The 18,821-nt window shown below is 35.3% G+C and overlaps 3 protein-coding genes and 1 long non-coding RNA gene across 11 annotated transcripts; 1 reads left to right on the forward strand and 3 right to left on the reverse strand.

Moving 5' to 3' along the window:
* Window positions 1-177: 177 nt before the first annotated feature.
* On the forward strand, window positions 178-6,778 carry LOC147539912 (prephenate dehydrogenase family protein). 6 transcript variants are annotated; one of them, XM_086641418.1, is made up of 6 exons: window positions 178-1,491; window positions 2,875-3,500; window positions 3,729-3,843; window positions 3,929-4,073; window positions 6,077-6,206; window positions 6,423-6,778. In XM_086641418.1, the coding sequence occupies exon 1, from the start codon at window positions 343-345 to the stop codon at window positions 1,468-1,470; it is 1,128 nt and encodes a 375-aa protein (XP_086497544.1). In that variant the 5' UTR covers window positions 178-342; the 3' UTR covers window positions 1,471-1,491; window positions 2,875-3,500; window positions 3,729-3,843; window positions 3,929-4,073; window positions 6,077-6,206; window positions 6,423-6,778. The 6 variants fall into 6 exon arrangements, with proteins under 6 accessions (XP_086497544.1, XP_086497546.1, XP_086497545.1 ...); XM_086641420.1 differs by having other exon boundaries at window positions 191-1,491; window positions 3,766-3,843; XM_086641419.1 differs by having other exon boundaries at window positions 191-1,491; window positions 3,777-3,843.
* LOC147539913 (uncharacterized) lies at window positions 287-2,997 on the reverse strand. The gene is made up of 2 exons (XR_015225488.1): window positions 1,910-2,997; window positions 287-1,834 (listed from the first exon to the last, which is right to left on the reverse strand). It is a non-coding gene; the product is annotated as an uncharacterized LOC147539913 (long non-coding RNA).
* Window positions 3,903-7,005, reverse strand: LOC147539914 (protein LATERAL BRANCHING OXIDOREDUCTASE 1-like). Of its 3 annotated transcripts, XM_086641424.1 has the most exons (5): window positions 6,490-6,909; window positions 6,355-6,416; window positions 5,943-6,196; window positions 4,700-5,027; window positions 3,903-4,253 (listed from the first exon to the last, which is right to left on the reverse strand). In XM_086641424.1, exons 2-5 carry the CDS (start codon window positions 6,397-6,399, stop codon window positions 4,002-4,004), a joined length of 879 nt encoding a protein of 292 aa, XP_086497550.1. In that variant the 5' UTR covers window positions 6,400-6,416; window positions 6,490-6,909; the 3' UTR covers window positions 3,903-4,001. The 3 variants fall into 3 exon arrangements, with proteins under 3 accessions (XP_086497550.1, XP_086497549.1, XP_086497548.1); XM_086641423.1 differs by lacking the exon at window positions 6,355-6,416 and having other exon boundaries at window positions 5,943-6,354; window positions 6,490-7,005; XM_086641422.1 differs by having other exon boundaries at window positions 6,355-6,501.
* A 1,014-nt stretch (window positions 7,006-8,019) lies between these two features.
* Window positions 8,020-12,322, reverse strand: LOC147539915 (heparanase-like protein 3). The gene is made up of 9 exons (XM_086641425.1): window positions 11,698-12,322; window positions 10,915-10,951; window positions 10,599-10,782; window positions 10,315-10,463; window positions 9,707-9,937; window positions 9,416-9,605; window positions 8,941-9,066; window positions 8,749-8,848; window positions 8,020-8,588 (listed from the first exon to the last, which is right to left on the reverse strand). Exons 1-9 carry the CDS (start codon window positions 11,935-11,937, stop codon window positions 8,184-8,186), a joined length of 1,662 nt encoding a protein of 553 aa, XP_086497551.1. The 5' UTR covers window positions 11,938-12,322; the 3' UTR covers window positions 8,020-8,183.
* Window positions 12,323-18,821: the final 6,499 nt, after the last annotated feature.

Here is an 18,821-nt window from a genome sequence, read left to right on the forward strand (position 1 = left end):
GAATCTTATTGATCTCAAGTAATATTGGTTGGTCCCCAACATGTGATTTGGCAGAAAGTGTTGAAATGTTTTCTTTTGAATCGTCAGCGAGCCTCGAACCCTTCACCCCTAAAGTGGAAGAGGAGACATCTTACCGCTCCAATGCACGGTTGTTGGCACTTGGCAAAGTGTTGAAGTGTTTCACGACGTACGTGCAACACACGTCTGCACGACTAGTCATCAGAAACTCCGTCCCTTAAATAGGAATGGATTCAAACTTCTTCTTCCTCTAGGGTTTCTGAGCTTATTCTTTTTTATTTTGTGTTTATTTATCAAAGCAAAACCCTAAATTTTACTACAAAAATGTTCTCATTTTCATCTACCCAATATCCCAAAATCGGAATTTCAACTTCCCCTTCTAACAATCGTTCTCGTCCAAAATTCTCCCACTACTTTTCTCAACCAAATCCTTCATTTCTCATCTTAAATCCCCAAAAACAAACTCCTAAACATCGAAATCTCAGTATCAAAGCTATTGATGCAGCTCAACCTTATGATTATGAAGCACAAATCAATGATAGATTTGAAAAAAGTGCTAAATTGAAGATTGGAATTGTTGGGTTTGGTAATTTCGGTCAGTTCTTAGCAAAAACCCTAGTTCGTCAAGGGCATAAAGTTTTAGCTCATTCAAGAACAGATTATTCTGATATTGCTAAAAAATTAGGGGTTTCTTATTTTTCTGATCCACATGATTTATGTGAAGAACATCCTGAGGTAATACTTTTATGTACTTCTATAATTTCAACTAAGTCTGTTCTTAAGTCATTACCTGTTCAGAGATTGAAAAGAAGTACTTTATTTGTTGATGTTCTTTCTGTTAAAGAATTTCCTAGAACTTTGTTTCTTCAGAATTTACCACCTGAATTTGATGTTTTATGTACTCATCCAATGTTTGGACCTGAAAGTGGTAAAAATGGTTGGCAAGGTCTTCCATTTGTTTATGATAAAGTTAGAATTGGGAATGAAGAATCGAGGATTACCCGATGCGATAAATTTCTAAATGTTTTTGTTCAAGAAGGTTGTAGAATGGTAGAAATGACTTGTGCTGAACATGATATTCATGCTGCTGAATCGCAGTTTATAACTCATACAATGGGGAGAATGTTGGAGAAATTACATTTAGAAGCGACACCGATTAATACAAAAGGATATGAAACTTTGTTGAATTTGGTTGATAATACTTCTGGGGATAGTTTTGATCTTTATTATGGGTTGTTTATGTATAATACGAATGCTATGGAACAGTTAGAGCGATTAGATATGGCATTTGAGTCATTAAAGAAGCAACTTTTCGGCCATTTACATGATGTTTTGAGGAAACAGCTTTTCGAAGATGCTGATGCTTTGGATGTTCAGGTGCCGAGAGCAGTTTCTCGGAAATTGCTTCAAAATGGAGTTGCGGTTGAATCACCGAAAGAGTCTACAAAATAAAGCAATCGTCATTTACAATCGGTATTTCTATTAACATCAGTTTTTGTGTCTTATCTTTTCATGCTTTTCTGTTCTTTCTTTTGGTTGTTATTCATAGTGAACCAATCAATAGTAGAATTTCAGTTCTCTTCAATTTATACTGTTGTTGCTCATGTTCTTCTATCAAGTCTGTTATCAAATCAACTTGTTTTTCAATTTTAACTGAAACTTGAGCTACAAAAATTTACTCACTATGTTCAAGGACTCGATAGTTTCATTATACAACCCAATTGGCGGAATAAACTAAATAGTTGTTTCAGATAAGGATAATCATGGTTTCTTTTCTTTTTGTATCTCTGTATGCTTAATCTTAATATCTTTTATACTCGTTTCTTGTTGTGAATATTGATGCTAAGCAGTTGTGTGATGTTTGAAGGTCTTTTGTGTTATATGTATTTACCTTCTAATACGATTTTATCATTTCGTAATTATTTGTGTTTTATTGTTTGCCTCACCTAATTTTCTAAAGTATTTCACACCTCACATTCAATGTTTTAAAAAACGTACAAGGCATATGTCTCGACGCGAGGCGGTCACTTGATGCCTCAAGGCGTATATATTTGAACCCGAGAATAAAACTGTGCAACTGAGGTTACTTGTTGTTATGGTAGTAAAATTAGAAAAACTATGTTATGTTTTTACATAATGAATGTAATTTTCCTAACGGAAAAATAGTTTACGTCTACTACACGTTGAGGTGTATGCCTCAAGGCGCCGCTTCGCCCTGTGAGAGAAAACTACCTTGAGGCGTAAAAATTTATTTCAAAACATTGCTCATATTTCATACAGATTAAAATTTAATTACGAGCTCTGATTCTTATTAAAATAACAAAAACATATCCTGAAACAAGTATCACGGGAAATGCACCCCAAAGCATTGCTATAAGTGTTCCTGTAAGCGTCACATGGAGTGGTCCCAAAAGCTTCTTTTAAGTTCCATCTAGGAGCTTTGACAATCCAAAAGCATCGCCGAAATAACGTTCAAAAGCGCCATCGACAGTATACCAATTAGTTCCTGGAGGTGCCTAAGAAAGAGTCTGCCTACATGGCCTCCAGGTTTTCATCTCATGTTACACTTGAAATGTAGGTTTTTCTTTTCATCTTCTGCAAATGATTCAAGCTCCACGGGTACTTTCCCGTGTGTTTTTCCGTTATTTGAATCAAAATTACGTATCCACCACATGAAACGTCTGATCTCTTAGAAATTCTTGGTTGCGTTGATTCACTGAACATCCTATTAACTTCTTTTGGTAACTAAAGATGGGTACTGAGGGTTTTAGTTTATCTAATTATAGGTTTTAATGATGTTAGCTGGATTATGTGATAGACTCAAACCTTAAAATTGTTTATATCATGTAATTGTAGGAAATTAGGTATTATATAGAAAATGGAAGTTTCATCCGCCTGCAAGTTCATTCCTACAAGTAATATTTATTAAAGTTTGATTTTAAAATGCTGGGAACGGGTATCCAATTAAGATGGTGTTATGATAAATGATAAAGGACTTTGAAAGAGTGACAAAGGCAGATAATATGTTTAAGCAGGATATGCTTCTTGTTCCTTAAATTCTTCTCCTCCTTCTTTAGATTTTAGGGTTCAATGTTCGTATGAGAACTAGAACATATGTGACAGCGGCTCGCAAATTTGTGTCCGAAATCATTGGGGGTAAGTTCAGGATGTAAGGATTGTAGTCATCCTCTTTAGGACAAGTTCAGACTTTACTCATCAAGTCTAAGAGCGAAGCTGAGAGTCTGGTTGAAGAAAACTAATAAAATGATGCAGTGATGCCAAAGGACTGCAAGTCTTGAAGAAGATTGAGAACTAATGCCAAAAGCATTATTTGGTTGTTCAGAAGAGCAAATGAGTTTGTGAAGTGGGATATTTCTGTAGTTTAGGATTATACAACTTGTGAGTTATGAGAAATCAAACAACTGAAGCAAAACAACAGAAGAAAAAAACCTTCGAAAGATTTTCTTATCAGCGACAACAAGGTATGATATTTGTTCTGGTTAATTATTTGCGTCTTCTAGTTAGTAATTCAAATTTGTAAAGCTGATGAATGTCATATGGTTGATGTCATTTAATGTCGATCTAGTGCAAGTGAATATTGTTCTGGTAATCTTAAATGCATTATAGAGTGTAGACTCTAGACAAGATCCCTATTCGGTGGATCATAACTGCCAATTACCCGATCTAAATGATTCTAACTGATCGAACAGTATGAATGATGTTGTTGGTTTTGGTGGTTCTGGTTAGTACCTGTGCAGCTAGATAGCCGCTCCTTGTCACCAAGCAAGATTTAACTGAAAAGCATCTTTCTTTTGATATAAAATGGTAAAGAAGTGAGAAATTTTATTTTGTTAGCTCTTTGTTGCCTTATCCATGCCATGATATGTTCAATAGTCGACTATGTTTTCAGGTTTAAAGTGATACTTGTTAGCTAAATTAGAAGTTCAGAACCATCACATAAACAAGGGAGGAAGAGTATGAAATTACGGCAATTTGACTTTAGCCCAGTCGAGTGCTCGCTTTCCTTGCAAATAACTTGGGAAGAAGACATCAAGGTAGTCTTTCACCTTTACCTTCCTGAATATCCTTGAGTTAGTATCATTAATCAACTCGGCTGCTGGTTCAATTTCCCTATCAAATTCTGGTGAGTAAAACATGGCTAAAGAAATCCTCCCCGTTGCTGCATTTGTCACCACTCTGTGTAACGGGCTCTTGAACAGTCCATTGGTCATTATCTGCAATATCATTGTGCCAATCTTTTAACTTCGAAATATTTTTCTAGAAATATGCTCGATATGTTTGTAAGTTATAATCAAAGTCATTCACCATTTCAAGGGAAAAAAATATTTGTGTTCTTTTTTCAAATTCAGATATAAAATTTGACTCGACATCTGAATTGAGTCTAGTCAGATTTCTGAATATTTTGTTTCACTTGTACGTCTGGCACTCAGACTCATCTGAATGTGTGACTCAGACTGATTCTGAGTTCATCATCCGAGTCACCCATCAAATAAGTTTGTATTAAGAGCACATTGTGTATAATGATTTGAAATAACTTTGCCCTTGGCCGAAACAAGTCAGACCCAGACAACTTGGATATGAAGGAGACAGATTCAAGCGAGTCAGATTCAGACAATTAGAAGGAAAAAACATTTCCTGAGTTAGGAATTGACTAATGTACCTCCATTTGATCTCCAATGTTAATTAGTAGAGCATCCTGGATGATTGGAACTTTGATCCAGTTTTCATCTTTGAGAATTTGAAGACCCTCTACTTCATTTGCTTGCAAGGTAATTGTAATTGCTCCTCCATCTGTGTGGGGTTTCATGCCGTAAACACGATCAGGTCTTGAACAGGGAGGGTAGTAGTTAATAGCCGCATATCTTGGTGCCTTTTTACCCATTTTATCGATGAAATAATCATCCTTCAAATTAGCCAGGCTCGCCACGTAGCTTAAAACAAGCTCTGCTATTAAACTCAACTCAACACTGTACTCGTGCAATGTTCTCCTGCAGTATAAGTCAAGGAATTGCAGTATTACTACCCTGATTAATTTGCACTTCTTATTTAGTTATTGATGTATGACCTGTCACCTGTCACAATACCAGCCATATTGTCTTTGATTTATGCACCAACCATGCCCACAAGTTAGCTCTACGTGGCACAAGGCAGTGTTGCCAGGTACTATATCCCCTATTGCATACAGCGCACCAGATCCCCCTTTTCCTTTTTGTGTGGTTTTGCGATCCCATACCCTAAATTTGGCGTACTAGAGTCTTTTGTCTAAATTATCTCAATTTCTTTGTACAAATCTATAAGCTTGGCTAACATAGTAGTTAACTGCAAGACTTGTTAGTTAACTGGTTCAAATGTTAAGTTTTATAATATAGAGATAGAACGTCTAAGAGTAGGTATCTCTATTATATATGATCATAGGGAGTACATATTGTTTTGGAAAATATAGTCCAGACTAACTGTAATGGGAAATAGTGTACCAAAGAGATAAACCCCTGTGTATCGGATACTCACATGGTAGCTTATTATGTACAGGTTCCTGTACCACGAGATGATCCGAGTACCGCTACCTGTACAATGGAGTGATCCGCATACAGGTACTCGTACCAGAGTCATCCGCGTATGAGGTAACATTGGTACAATGTTTAGTTCGTACCAATGTTTAGTTCGGCATGTGCCGGCCCTCGACCACCTAGGCTCTCCACATAGCCCATTTGTATCAACACAAAAGGCATAGGCAGTACAATAAACAAGGTGTTACATTATAACGCAATTTCGGAGTGCACTGCACATGACACATCCATTTCATATTAGTTACGTTTGTAGCTTGTAAGATGATCAAAGTTGAACTATCTATAGTAAGATTCTTTCTGTTTGTGACATTTGCTTAGTAATTAAATCTGCAGTACCTGAAATCACTAGGAAATTCAGGCCAAAATTGGAGGCTTCGATGTTCCTGTGGTTCGACTAAAAGGAATAGCCGGTCGCACCAGTCTAGAATCTGATCATCTGAAACTATTCTGTCACTTCCATATCCTTGCAGGTCTTCCACCGTTCCGTCGTTTGTATACTTTTGCTTATCTTCCATGGAAAGTTCAAAGAACTGCTTCGATACAGTACAAACGTCATCTAGCAGACTCTGGGGGATGCCATGACCTATTGCCTGAAAATGGGTAACTTCATTCTTACTGTTATTCCGATTTTGAAAGTTATTCAACATTTCAACTTCACAAAAAGGAAACCAGAACTTGATTTTTTTTCCCCTATATTGATCTGAATTCAGTTGTTGTCAATGAAAGTTTCAAACTGACAACAAGATACCTGAAACAAACCCCACGAATTGAGAGCTGATTTTAGCTTCTTCATCTCTTCTTCTTTCTCTTCTGCAGACGACAATGAAGATGATAAACAACCAATATCAATTATCGGAACTGAAGACGAAAAAGAATCATTTACATTTCTCTTCATCTTGATGGTAGCTCTTGACTATGAACACCGACGAGCCCCTGGACACGCTTCACAAACGACGTTGTTGGTACTTGTCCGTGGGCACTCGTCTTTCTTCCATAATTTTTAATTTCTGATATTTAAAGATAAGAAACTGATAAAAATTTGAGTTTGTTCTTTTTGGTAGCTAATAGCTGAATATGCCACAATGACTTTGTTTTTTTTTTTTTTCTTTTATTTTCTCGACTTATGAAATTTGTGGATTATGATGGGAGCTAATTAAAGAACCTGTTTGTTAGTCTTGACTTATTAGAATACAAAATACTTTTTTGGGCCATCTGAGATTTCTAGGAACTCTGCAAGCTGGGTGACATTGAAGGGACAAAAGAAACACTGTCACCCTAAATTAATTCCTAGTTTATGATTAAGTAAATTTTGAATCAATCTCAAGTATCAAGAAACACTTATTATTACACCTTGTTCACACCGGCTCGTGGCTCCACACATATATCGGCGGACTTCATTGTGTTTGTGTGTAATTCCGCTAATACATCTAGCGAGCTGGTTGTGTCATCGAGTGCTTATTCTTGTTTCCGCTTGTGGGTTTATTATTTGCACTCCAATATTTCTTATTGCTTTTTTGTGAAGTTTCTGAGGATTGAAAACACAATTATAAGTCGCGCTTGAGGCGAAAACTTTCAGAAGCCATTGATTGTTAACTTATTAGTCACATAAAAAAATTATTGAATTATTGTATAGGTTTTACTATTAGAAAGATCTTGTCAGGCAGATCCAAGTTGGAAACAAAAGGCTTAATCTTCTCTTTCAAGGAAAGTTAGGGTTATCTTTTTTTTGGGGGGGTTGGAGGGATATGATGATCAGGACAATCTACCAGAGGAAGATGGAGGTTCAGGAGAAACATGTGAAGAGACAGGGAGCCCCTTTTGCATGACCCACCCACCTGAACCAGAAAAGAACTTCCCCATCTGACTTGATACCTAAAAAAAACTTTCTGGTGGTTTTTTGTTCAAGCAAGTTATCTAAAGTTGAGGCATTAAAAATCCTCTCTTTCTAAATCCGAAAGTTCAAAAAGATCTTTCTCTCACGAGTTTACTTTGGATATGTGATTTAGAGTTAAAAATTACAAAATTTGCAGGTCCTATGTCTCGAGTAATAACTAGTGGTTACTTTTACTTAGTTTCCATCTTCTAGGTCTTCGGTGCAAATAAATATCGTGATTTATCCATGTGGGATTATTCTCATATAAAGTTTCTTTTTCTGGATTTTTCTCATATAAAGATTCTTTTTCTCTGAAAATATATCTTTTTGTTGTACATTATGCCGTCAAATCTATTGTGTGCTGGCTTATGTTTGTAAATATATCTCTTTGTTGTACACCGCGGAGAGTAGAACTCGAAGCTTACTGTCCCAAAAGAAAAACCCCACGCACCATTCGAAATTTACTTCGGCACCACCACTTCAAAGAAAGGGTTGTTAACAAGAAAAAACTTGAAAAAGGATATGAATTTCAAGCTACAGTTGAATTTGAATTCTCATGATTACTTCCATTTGCAATTACTCACAGTTACATCAACATTTCAGACAACATTTTCTTATACAACAACTTCACTATATTCCGTTTCTTATTTATCACTAAAAATCATCAAACAGAACCAATTTTAGTTCCATTTAAGAAGAAATTTCTACCTACAAACATGAAAATGAATCCTGGGTATGTGAACAAATACAATTGAGTAAGGAGCCACAATTATCGGTTCCGTTACATTTACTGTTATTGGTTCCAGTAAAGGAATTTCTCCCGAAGAATTTACTGCCAAAATCTTCCCATTTAGTAGCACAGTTTGGCTTTGTATATTACCATCTTTAGCTGTTAGGTGGTACTCTTCTCTTTTATAGTTAGCAATCTTAGAAAGTCGAGTCCTCTTACCATACCGTGATCTTGACGAATGGTGCTTAGATTTGGACTTCGACTTGTGGTGTCTTGAATGCAAAGTTAAAGTCTTTACAGAGGTGGATGACTCCATCTTAACGTGAACTTGGGTTGTGGTGTTACCGTCAAGGTTGATTAAGAGCAATGTGATCCCTTTCTGCAAAAAGTTTAGGTAGTTTGTTAGGAAACATGGATTCAGACGAAGATAAAATCAAATTTTAAACACAAAGTTCGTAAGGTAGAGGATTTTCGACTAGTTATACTAAGGACTTCTCATATAGAAATAATAAACTAGAAAGAATGAAAATTTAACTTACAGATTCTTTTGAGCAGTGAGAGTAAGCTCGGATTTTGTTTGTTCCAGTGAAATTTGTCTTCAAGACGGTTCTTCCCATTAATCGGTGCCAAAGAAGAGCACTGGACATCAAGAGACAATAATATATCAAGGAAAGGGTTTATAGGTAGATACTTTTCTAATTACTATCGTCTGATTTTTGTTAAGCTTTTACCTATAGTAATCAGGATTTGGAACAGAGGTTGTAGTATTGAGGAGACCGTAATTTCCACCTATCAATGTTTGTCGGCAGTAAGTTTTAGTATCATAGCTCGCTGCCATTCCAAGCTGATCCAAGTACCTGCATTTTAGTTGGAGATATAATCAGTGCACGTGGGACTATTCTCACACAGTCCCTCATGTGTGCCTCTTGTGGTGTTATTGGAGCCTATATGTCGGGGTGATGTGAGCCCGTCTGGCTATTGAGCCTGTTAACTACGGCCCTAGCTTTGACCACATTAAGTTTTCGTGCATCCAGTGCAAAACCAATTGACAGCGACTAAAGACGCCATAGTTATCAAAATTCGTTCATGAGACTTCCCTTGGTCAATGTGAGACTATTCTCACACGAAGTTCTGCAGTATTATCTAAAATTCATTCGTATATATATAATATTTTTTTTCCCATGTTTGAGATTCGGGTTGTCTTACCAGAAACCAAAAACAAATGCATTAGTCACTAGATTATGACCACTATTATAAGCTCCACCGGCTTCGCCAACCCAGGCAGTGGCTTTAGTTGAAGAGTTCTTGAGAATACTTTGGAGGCTGCTAAATGTGTTAGCTTCGCCATCGAGGTAGCCCGGATCAAGAATCTTCTCTATCAGATGCTCATCTACACCTATCGTGCAAAACATAAAACAAGACAAATAACATAAATCTTCATAATATTTTGTTCAGATTCGAATTGTATATGTTCATAAAACAAGGTGGAATGAATACCTGGTCCGAGATTATATATGTGGTGGGTGACTGCATTTATTGAGTTTGGAGTTTTATCGACAAGTTCTTGGAACCAGTTATGATCATAAAACCCACCAGGAGCTATTACTAGTGGCTTCACTCTGGAACCTTTGTAGATATCTTGGATAATTCTGTAGAGGGAATTCACATCCGAGGCGTACTGGTCTGCTGGGACATAAGTTCCAACTCCTGTCCCGCTCAACTCATTTCCTGATAAGAAAAATGCCCTCACGAAGATAAGTCGATCTGGTTTCGATTTGTTTCAATCTGAGAGGTGGAGAGATTATCTTATTAACATATAAAATGGCAAGCTCAAGCTCGCCAACTCAGCAGACTTAGAACTAAGAAACCCACAGGAGTTGGGCAGTTAAATCGGTTAACATGGGAGAAGGGAAACTCCTGCAATAGTAAGTCAAAGGTCGAGTTCCTCAAAGGGTAGGTGCTGCTCTTTCCTATATATATAGACGTGTACGTATTGAAGAAAAAAATGCAGTTTTCAATCGATATCCTAAACTTTTAAACAGTGTTCTTTTTGTTAGTTGTTGGTTTCGGTGGAAACTGGAAAGAGTAAAGAAAGAAGTTCCTACCAAGCTCCCAACCATTGATTTGATACCCCTTGTTGACTGTATAGCGAATAAAAGCGGCGGCGTTGTCGGAACTCCAAGGTCCGGCAGCAGAACCATCAGGCATGATAGTTCTTCCAGTAAGTGCATTCAAACCGAAAACAATCACAGCCCTGAATAGACATAATCAATGATATAAACACAACAAATATGATCCTTTAGTAGCACAATTATTTGTTCGACTATGTAGCATAAATATAAAAGGACTTAGACTATGAAGTTTGTAAAACAAAAAAAAATGAGATTACCCCGTTTCGTTGAAGAACTTGTTTAGCTCATCCCATCTAGGCATTGGTAAGCAACCTTGGGTGAACCCGAACATCTCAGAGCTATTAGCAATGAATTTTTTACAGGGTTCTCGATGGTATCCAACGTCGTATATGACTTTATCTTGTAAGGAACCACCCAATCTAAGTTTTAATGGTGAAAAAGCTGCAAAGAGAAATTTGTAGTTTGATTAGTATTATCTTTTGGATCTCAAGAACTTCGAGACAAGGCCATTTTATCATTACAATTAATGGAGAAACATGTAATATCAATTAAGCTATCACAAAAAATTCACACCTTTGATAGCATTTATCAGAATTTTGTTGTTGAGGTCCTACAAAAAAGAAAATTGGAACAAACATTTAGAAATTTTGAGATCACAAGAAACCGAAGAAGAAACATTATAATTATAAAGAACCAACTCACACAAAATAGGACAAGAGATTTCGTGGTTCAGTCGTAAAGACCTAATCGACTGACAAGATGATTTCACAATGTAAGAAGAACAAAATTACAGAGATTTCGTAAGAGCCCTAAAATTCAGTGTCTCCTTCACATCCCAAGACAAGAAACAAACATATTGATAACCACCCTTTTTATACAGTAAAAATTGAAACAATAGTTAAGTTCTTAAGATATTGTTGAATACTCAATATTACTAGATCATAAGTAAACTCCTCTCAATCAATGAAGAATGATATTATGATTCATGACATAAAAAAAGTGGGAAAACCCATCAATGTGAAGAATTAGAGAGGGGAAATGATTTTAGAAGATTCACTAATCAATGTGAAGAATTTGGAGTATCTAAAATGTCATCAACCCATCTCAGAAATTCATCATTCTAATCATCTTACTATTTTTCAATCCAAAACAAAATCTCACCAAACATTTTAGTAATCAAAGACAACAATATTTCAGAGAAAGAGAGAGAGACTTCAAAACTTCCCATGTTTTTCAGTTTTGTCAAAAACCAGAGAGAGAGAGAGAGAGAACCAAACACTAAAAACTTCCAAAATGTAAAAGAAATCTAAAATCACATTTCAAAAAGCAGAAGAAGAAAAAGGTATGAAGAAATACCAGATTGAGCATTGAAGCAAGACCCCAACTACAAGTACCATAATCACATTTTTCAGGAGGCCACCAATCTAAAGTAGCACAAATGAAATCTTCATCTGTTTTTCCAATGGCTTCCCTTCCATCAATCAAAACAGTTCCTTCTCCTATACCTGTAACATTCTGAGAAAATACACTAATATTACTGAAACCCATGAAAACCCCCCAAAAACAAAACCAGACAAGTCCATTTCCAAAACCCATCTTCAGATTCAATCAATAAAACTTGGGTAAGATCTTACTTTCTCTTACTTAATAAATGAAGCCATGGAAATGAAATAAATGAAGAACCATTATAGGAGTACATAAATACTCATTGGAGGTTATAGAAGTCTGAAAATGACATGAATAAGATGAATAGGTAAGTTTTGATTTTCACTCTTTAATCTCCTCATTGACCAACAACCTTGGGCACTAAAAGGGTAACTATTTTAAAACTTATATTTTACAGCTATGAACAAAGCAGTGCTTTTAATTTTCTTTTGTTCTTTGAGTAAAGTTTGTGAGTACTTTGAGGAAACTTGCAGGGTTGGTTATTAAGAGAGATAATTTTGTTATGGCCTTCTAAAGATGACCAACTCACTGAAATGACCCTCGACCATCTTCTTTTTTACCTTCTTTTGCACAATTTTGTCTGTCAACTGATAGTCAATATTAACATTAAGTTTTCCCTTTTTACCCTTTTATTCAAAACTATATCCTTCCCAGTGCCAGTATATTATCTTATTCGTGGGATATTGGTCGTCATCAGATTGTCAACCAATTTACTTGCAGACGATAGATTATTCATATATATAAAAAGTACTAGGAACAATTAATCTTTTTTTCTCGTTCTTCTTCCTCCACCATTCCACCACCACTAATGGTTAGAATCACCATCATCACTTCCTTTTCTTCTTTCTTATATAATCATCTATCTTTATCTTTTTCTCCATCTCGCTGCTCTGCTCTTTTCAATCTCGATTTCCCTTTCTCTCTATTCTTTAGCAGATTTGGACTTAAGAAATCTTCACATTTAACAGATATTTTGAAAAGTTGGTTTGCCCTTTCAGATTTTACGAGGGAGAAGGGTTGCTTCCCCTTCATATGTGGTACGATAAACAAAAGAGAAGATTTCCTTTGCCCCCCCCCCCCCCCCCTCCAAATTTGTTTGAGGGAGATGAAGGAGAAGTTGCCCTTTTTGTCTCCTTTACAAATTTGTCAAGGGAGGAAGGAGAATGAAGGAGATGGAGAAGGAAGGAAAGAGTGAGGGATGATGGTGATGGTGGAGGACAGAGGAGAAGACATAAATTTATTTGCTTTTAATTTTTAATTTTTTTAATATCAATGGTCGTCAGAAGGTGAACGATCAACCATTTGTCAACAACCAATATTCGACGAATAAGAGAATATACTAGAGAGAGAATTGACTTTGAATATAAATGTAAAAGGGGTAAAAAATAAAAAAATAAAAAAAATAAAAAAAAAATAAGAGAATATTGGCGTATAAAAGGGGATTAAAATGGAAGTTAGTCATCTTTAGGAGACAATTTTGGTGAATTGGTCATCTTTAGGGGGCAAAATGGAATGATCTCTCAGTAATAAATGATAGTACATGTTCCCTAGTTTAAATGAAACTCAAATTTTTTGTATTTATGTTGCTTGCCCCCCTTCTCATTAGACAAATCTTATTTCTTATATTTAATTATCCAATATAATAGCTATATGTTTTTGAGTTTATCTTAAATGTACGATTAATATACATCCATGTTAGTTCAGAGTTTAAATTTATGCAGACGAGTAGTGATTGGTTCAGGCAATTAGAAAAGAAAAACTTTAGTAGGAGGTAAGAGTTAAATCTCCGGGTAGTTTTATGCGGAATAGTTCTAGATAAAAAATATATATTATGTCATTGATGCTTTAGGACTTCAGATAATTGTAACACTCATTTAATTATCTGCTAAATATGTACTTACTATCTATTGAATCATCAAATGATTTTGCATAAGACATAACTCTTTGGCTTTCTAGATTTCCTCTACTCCATTAGTTTTTTATTAGAATAAATTTGTTGACCTTTTTATACCAAGTTTTTTTTATTTGATGTTTAGTGTTAATTATGATTTAGTATTTAACATTTAGTATAATTTTAGCTTTAAAGTTCACAATATATAAAAAAATTCAAGAACTAAAATGTACTTTTGGGAAGACATTTATGTTTGAATAGCAAAATAAGTACTTTTTGGAAGGCACAAGCAACATTGAAGTGGTTTTGTTAATAATGAAAGAGACAGGTGAAAACATTCTCTTCCAACTAAACAAGAAACCTCACATTGCTTCATTTGGGAGAAATTCCTTCATTTAATTCTAAGCAATTTGAGCATACTCTATTCCTCAACAGGTGATCCCTTTAGTATGTGTTTAAATGAAGTTCTATACTACTTCACAACTCACAAGCAAGAGCTCAATAAGAAATTTCTATTGGCTGAGTTGGTTCATGTAGAAAAATTTTAATGATACAAAATTTTGTAAAAGGTTATATGTATTGTTTATAAAAGATACTTTTATATATACACTGAGCCACTGATCTAGAATAGACATGAGTGTGCCAAGAGGGTTTAAACTTTAAACCATGCTTGAACTTAAAGGGAAGGTGAAACTAAAGATGGAAGATACCTGACACCCAAAACTTGACATGTACTTCAAATGAAAGACTACCTAAAACATGCAACTCACTTTCGTTGAGTGATAACATGTGTATCTCTTTCTAGAGAAATTAGGGTTTCAATCACATAATTTTCAGAAATAATGAGGTACGTGATTAACATGACAGATCGAGAAGAACACGGGTCCAAAGTTTAATTATCCAAAAGATTGTACTCTATATATTTAAGATATCTATTGTAGTTTCAAATACTATTATGAGATAAATATCATCTAGTTTCAAAGTAGCAATTCATCCTAGCATTAATATAGTAATCCAGTAGTGCCAACAACTTATTGGCGAGTGGGTTGTAAATCTACTCTGAAATTCTGAAAGTCACAAGTTCGATTCACGGTGGAAGTAGAATGCATCATTATTAAATTGTGCTAGAGGTTATAATAAACGTAAAATGACCTTTGAGAGTTTCTATATGAACTTTCAGGCCTAAGATGTCTTTAATGATGGTATTCATCTAGATTTTTCTATTCATGTTTATATCTATACCATATTGAATGTAATGAATCTTGAAGTCCATGTCACAAAAGAATAAATCAATATTGACTTATCTGTAAATGTAGGTTGTGAATATCTGACTAAACCATGTTAAATATTAGTGTTCATGTTTTTCTTTCATCTCTATGTTACCCCTTTGTCGTGAACTTTGATAAGAAAAAAAGACCAGCTGAAACTTTATTGGTGATTGTCTAGCATTGGACACAACTAGAAAGCAAATATTGTAACGATTGAAAACCTAGACCACAGATAGAAATAATTTACAAACTATATGAGGAAAAATCCAGATACATGATTTTCCAATCTTTTCCACAATGTGGAGAACAATTTCTTTTTTAATAACGAGATAAAGTCAACGGATTTAAATACATTTTCAAGATGGGTACATGCCTCCTCTGTCCTCTTATTTGAATTTTCCATTTAATTCGGATCGGGTTAGATCGTTGCAATATTATATTCATTCAACAAGTACATCCGTTCAAGGTTTTACTTGGATAGGTTCATTACCTTTCATCTCAATTATTATGTCATGTATTCCTATCCGTTGGTTACTAGAATTCTATTGAATAATATTATGCAGATTATTCATACCTTTCTTAGTTTTTTTGTTTTGTTTATGTAACACATTATCTTATTCTAGTTGAGAGTACTAAATTCAATACTGTGTATAGACTATACACCTTGGTCTCTACCATTACAAAACTTTAAAAAAACAAACAACATGAGATGGCATGACTCAATATTTGATTTGTGTTTATTATTGTAAAATGACCCAAAGTCCTATCTAGGTCAAATAGCAAATGATATGAACATGTCAACAATTTTCTTTTTAGATACCTACCAATAGTAATCTGTTTGGTTCAACAAATCCAAGACCTCTTAATAATACAAAATAGTTAACAAAGCATTTAGTGTTTTGTTTCTTTTGGTGGTTGAATGATCAAGAAAGTAGACCAAATCACAATTATCAAGATTTATACTGTTTGAAATTATGCATAATTCTTCATGATTAGATGATGTAGATCAGATCAAACCCTAACCATTTTAAGGACAGTAGTTAATTAATTAGTTAGGCAAAAGTTGAAGTTCTTGATTGGGATTGATCAACCCAATTTGTATTCACCAATTAAAAATATATACAAAGAGAAAAAATAAAAACAAAACTCAATTTGTCCCCCTTTCTCCAACAAATAGTAAGGTGTTATTTTTTTTTTTTTTGTTGAAGGTGTTATTTTGTTGGTCAAATCTGAAATGACGTCGAGTTAAGCTCTTAGTGATATAAAATATAGTACTTAAACCTAACGAGAATTATTTCTTTCCCTATGGTATCAAAAATGGACTTACATTTGCCTAAAAAACTTCAGATTTTGTTTTTGTTTCTTCAAAAATGGTGAGAAAATTCAACTTCCCAGTGAGACTGGTTTAGATTTGAACTCATCTATAGGTTTGTGGCAAATCTGAAAAGAAATTTGCCCAATAGTGTTTATTCTAGCAAAGCCTTTTCCAGTACCTTTCATTAGTAGAGCAAATTATACAGAGAATAGTCGTTTCAAGAAATCTTGTAAAGATAAATTTTGAACTCTTTTTAAAGACACAACTAGTACTGCTTCAACTTCTTTAGTGGTTTTTAAAGGCCAGCGCTTTGGGGAAAGCTAAATAGTTTTCGGGGTGTAAAGTTTTAAACGGAATATGTAAAATTTTGAAAAATTTTCGAAGAAATATATTATATGGGGAAATTTTCCACCTCACCTCTCTCTCTCCTCCGACAAGGTTGCCGGCCGGAAATTTTTTCCGGTCGGCGACTTTTAAACCTAAAAAAAAAATATTTTGCTCTCTCCTCTCTCTCTAAAACTCCTTTTTTTTCTCCTCTCTCTCTAGATCTAGAGAGAGAGAGAGAGAGGAAGTCTGTTCAAGGTCTGGCCGGGACCTTGAACGGATCCGTTCAAGGTCTGGCCGAGACCTTGAACGGCTTTGTTCAAGGCCTGCTCAGACCTTGAACATACTTCCTCTCTCTCTCTCTAGAGTTTTTGAGTGAGAGAGGAGAGAGTTTTTTTTTAAGTTTGAAGGTTGCTGGCCGGAAATATTTCCGGCCGGCGAATTTTGCCGGAGAAGACAATGAGGTGGCGAGAAGGTGAGGTGGCAGAGAGAGTGAAGTGGTGAGAGAGAGGTGAGGTGGGGAGAGAGAGAGGTGAGGTGGAGAGAGAGAGGTGAGGTGGAGAGAGAGTGAGGTGAGGTGAGGTGGAGTTTTTTATTTCCCTCTAACAACTTATAAAATAAAATTGTCAAACAAAGTTGACCAAGTCTTCACACCTCGGAAACTATTTTGCTTTTCCTAAAGCGCTGGCCTTTTTAAAATGCAGTTGATTGTCTTGTAGGTTCCTCTATCATCATTTGATGTCGATCAGTAGATGAAAAGGAGACAATAACAACCAAATAGACAATCCAATATGTCATTGCCTTTAGGTAAAACAAGGCATCTTTTATGGGTGGCTCGAAAAATATAGTAATAAACATGTTCAATTAAAGATAGACCCAAGCGCACTTGACGTCTCATTTTCTAGGACTCAGGCTACCTTAAGTTGTGTTTCTTTGGAAAGTTTTAAAATAGTATAGTTATACACAGGGAAGTTAGTTTACTAAAAACTGAAGAGAATTTGGAATACGAGTAGAGACTAGAGACTAAGAACATCTTAACCACCCTTAATTCTAATTAACCTGACACTAGAAGAGAGAGAGAGAGAGAGAGAGAGAGAGAGAGAGAGAGAGGGAGAGGAAGAGAAAAGGTACTAAAGACATCAAGAGATAAAAGGGAGAGAACAAAGAGATGGATGTGGAGGTTGGAGCGGTGGTGGTCGGACGTGGGAGATGAAGCTTAGGAGGCAACTAAAAAAAAAGAATAAGTTTTGGACTCAAAATGAAGTTGCCCCGTAACTCAAATCTAATTGACCAAAATCTTTGCTCCGCAAAGTTTTTTTGTTGCGAATAGACTGAATTTAAAAACAAATAGTCATTATAATAATGATGTCTAACAATATTGAGAACAACCTCCCAATTACAAAACTCTTATTCTTCCGTGTCCATTTGGCTAGAGAGTCAACGAACTTATTACCAGTGCGGGGTACATGGGAGAGGATTGTGCCTTGGAATTGCGAGAGCAGATGCTAGATCTTTGGCACATGATCTTTCGTCTGCCAGTGGATGTGATGACTGGAGTCTTTCAAATGATTGACGATAGCTTGATTATCACTTTAGATGTGTAGGTAGCTGAAATTATGAGTGATCGCCCATTGGATTCCTTCGGTAATTGCTATGATTTCGCCTTCTTCCGCTGATCTAGTGTTAATAATAGTAGTATGTGCAAGCAAGAAAATTGCTTTGTTGTTGTGAAAGATGGTACTAATGCCTGCCGGTTCGTTAATATCCACAAACGAGACATCCGTAATAAGTTTTTTTTAATGCCCCAAAATCGTGGCTTGAGATATTATATCTAAGTGTCTCACACTTTTTAGGTTCATTTTTATATTTTTTTATTTTGAAATACCCCCATATGTAAAACAACAAATTTTCATTCTTATCACTCTTCGCAATTGACAATTATCTCTCTCCTCTGTTCTCTTTCTACTTAATCTCATTTCGTCATATTGATGAAGTGAAGAAATGATCGAAGGTGGCTGAGAAACGATGATGACGTTTTAGATTTCTGTCAGTCCCATTTGGTTTGTTTATTTGAAGAAGAATTTGTTTGTTCCTGACAATTCATATTTGTATTTTACTCGAAGAAAAATTTGTTTATTTTTTTCAATTCATATTTGTTTTTTTTAACTCGAAGAAGAATCATCAATCTCATATATTAGTTTGATTGATGGAAAAATACGAAGAGTTAGTATATTAA

The sequence above is a fragment of the Eschscholzia californica genome, unplaced genomic scaffold (assembly GCF_041429995.1).
Source record: "Eschscholzia californica isolate CP2 unplaced genomic scaffold, dmEscCali1.0.p SCAF_5, whole genome shotgun sequence".
Taxonomy (NCBI): Eukaryota; Viridiplantae; Streptophyta; class Magnoliopsida; order Ranunculales; family Papaveraceae; genus Eschscholzia; species Eschscholzia californica.

What these genes read in the sequence shown, in the direction of transcription:
- LOC147539912 (XM_086641418.1), top strand. Translation starts at nt 343, where the DNA reads ATGTTCTCATTTTCATCTACCCAATATCCCAAAATCGGAATTTCAACT.
- LOC147539915 (XM_086641425.1), bottom strand. Translation starts at nt 11,937, where the DNA reads ATGGGTTTTGGAAATGGACTTGTCTGGTTTTGTTTTTGGGGGGTTTTC. An exon ending in GCATTTGTTTTTGGTTTCTG is followed by an intron (nt 9,067 to 9,415) that starts GTAAGACAACCC and finishes ACTAAAATGCAG; the next exon opens with GTACTTGGATCAGCTTGGAA. An exon ending in CCAAATCCTGATTACTATAG is followed by an intron (nt 8,849 to 8,940) that starts GTAAAAGCTTAA and finishes CTTGATGTCCAG; the next exon opens with TGCTCTTCTTTGGCACCGAT.
- LOC147539914 (XM_086641422.1), bottom strand. Translation starts at nt 6,501, where the DNA reads ATGAAGAGAAATGTAAATGATTCTTTTTCGTCTTCAGTTCCGATAATT. An exon ending in ATTCGTGGGGTTTGTTTCAG is followed by an intron (nt 6,197 to 6,354) that starts GTATCTTGTTGT and finishes ACCCATTTTCAG; the next exon opens with GCAATAGGTCATGGCATCCC. An exon ending in ACATTGGAGATCAAATGGAG is followed by an intron (nt 4,254 to 4,699) that starts GTACATTAGTCA and finishes ATGATATTGCAG; the next exon opens with ATAATGACCAATGGACTGTT.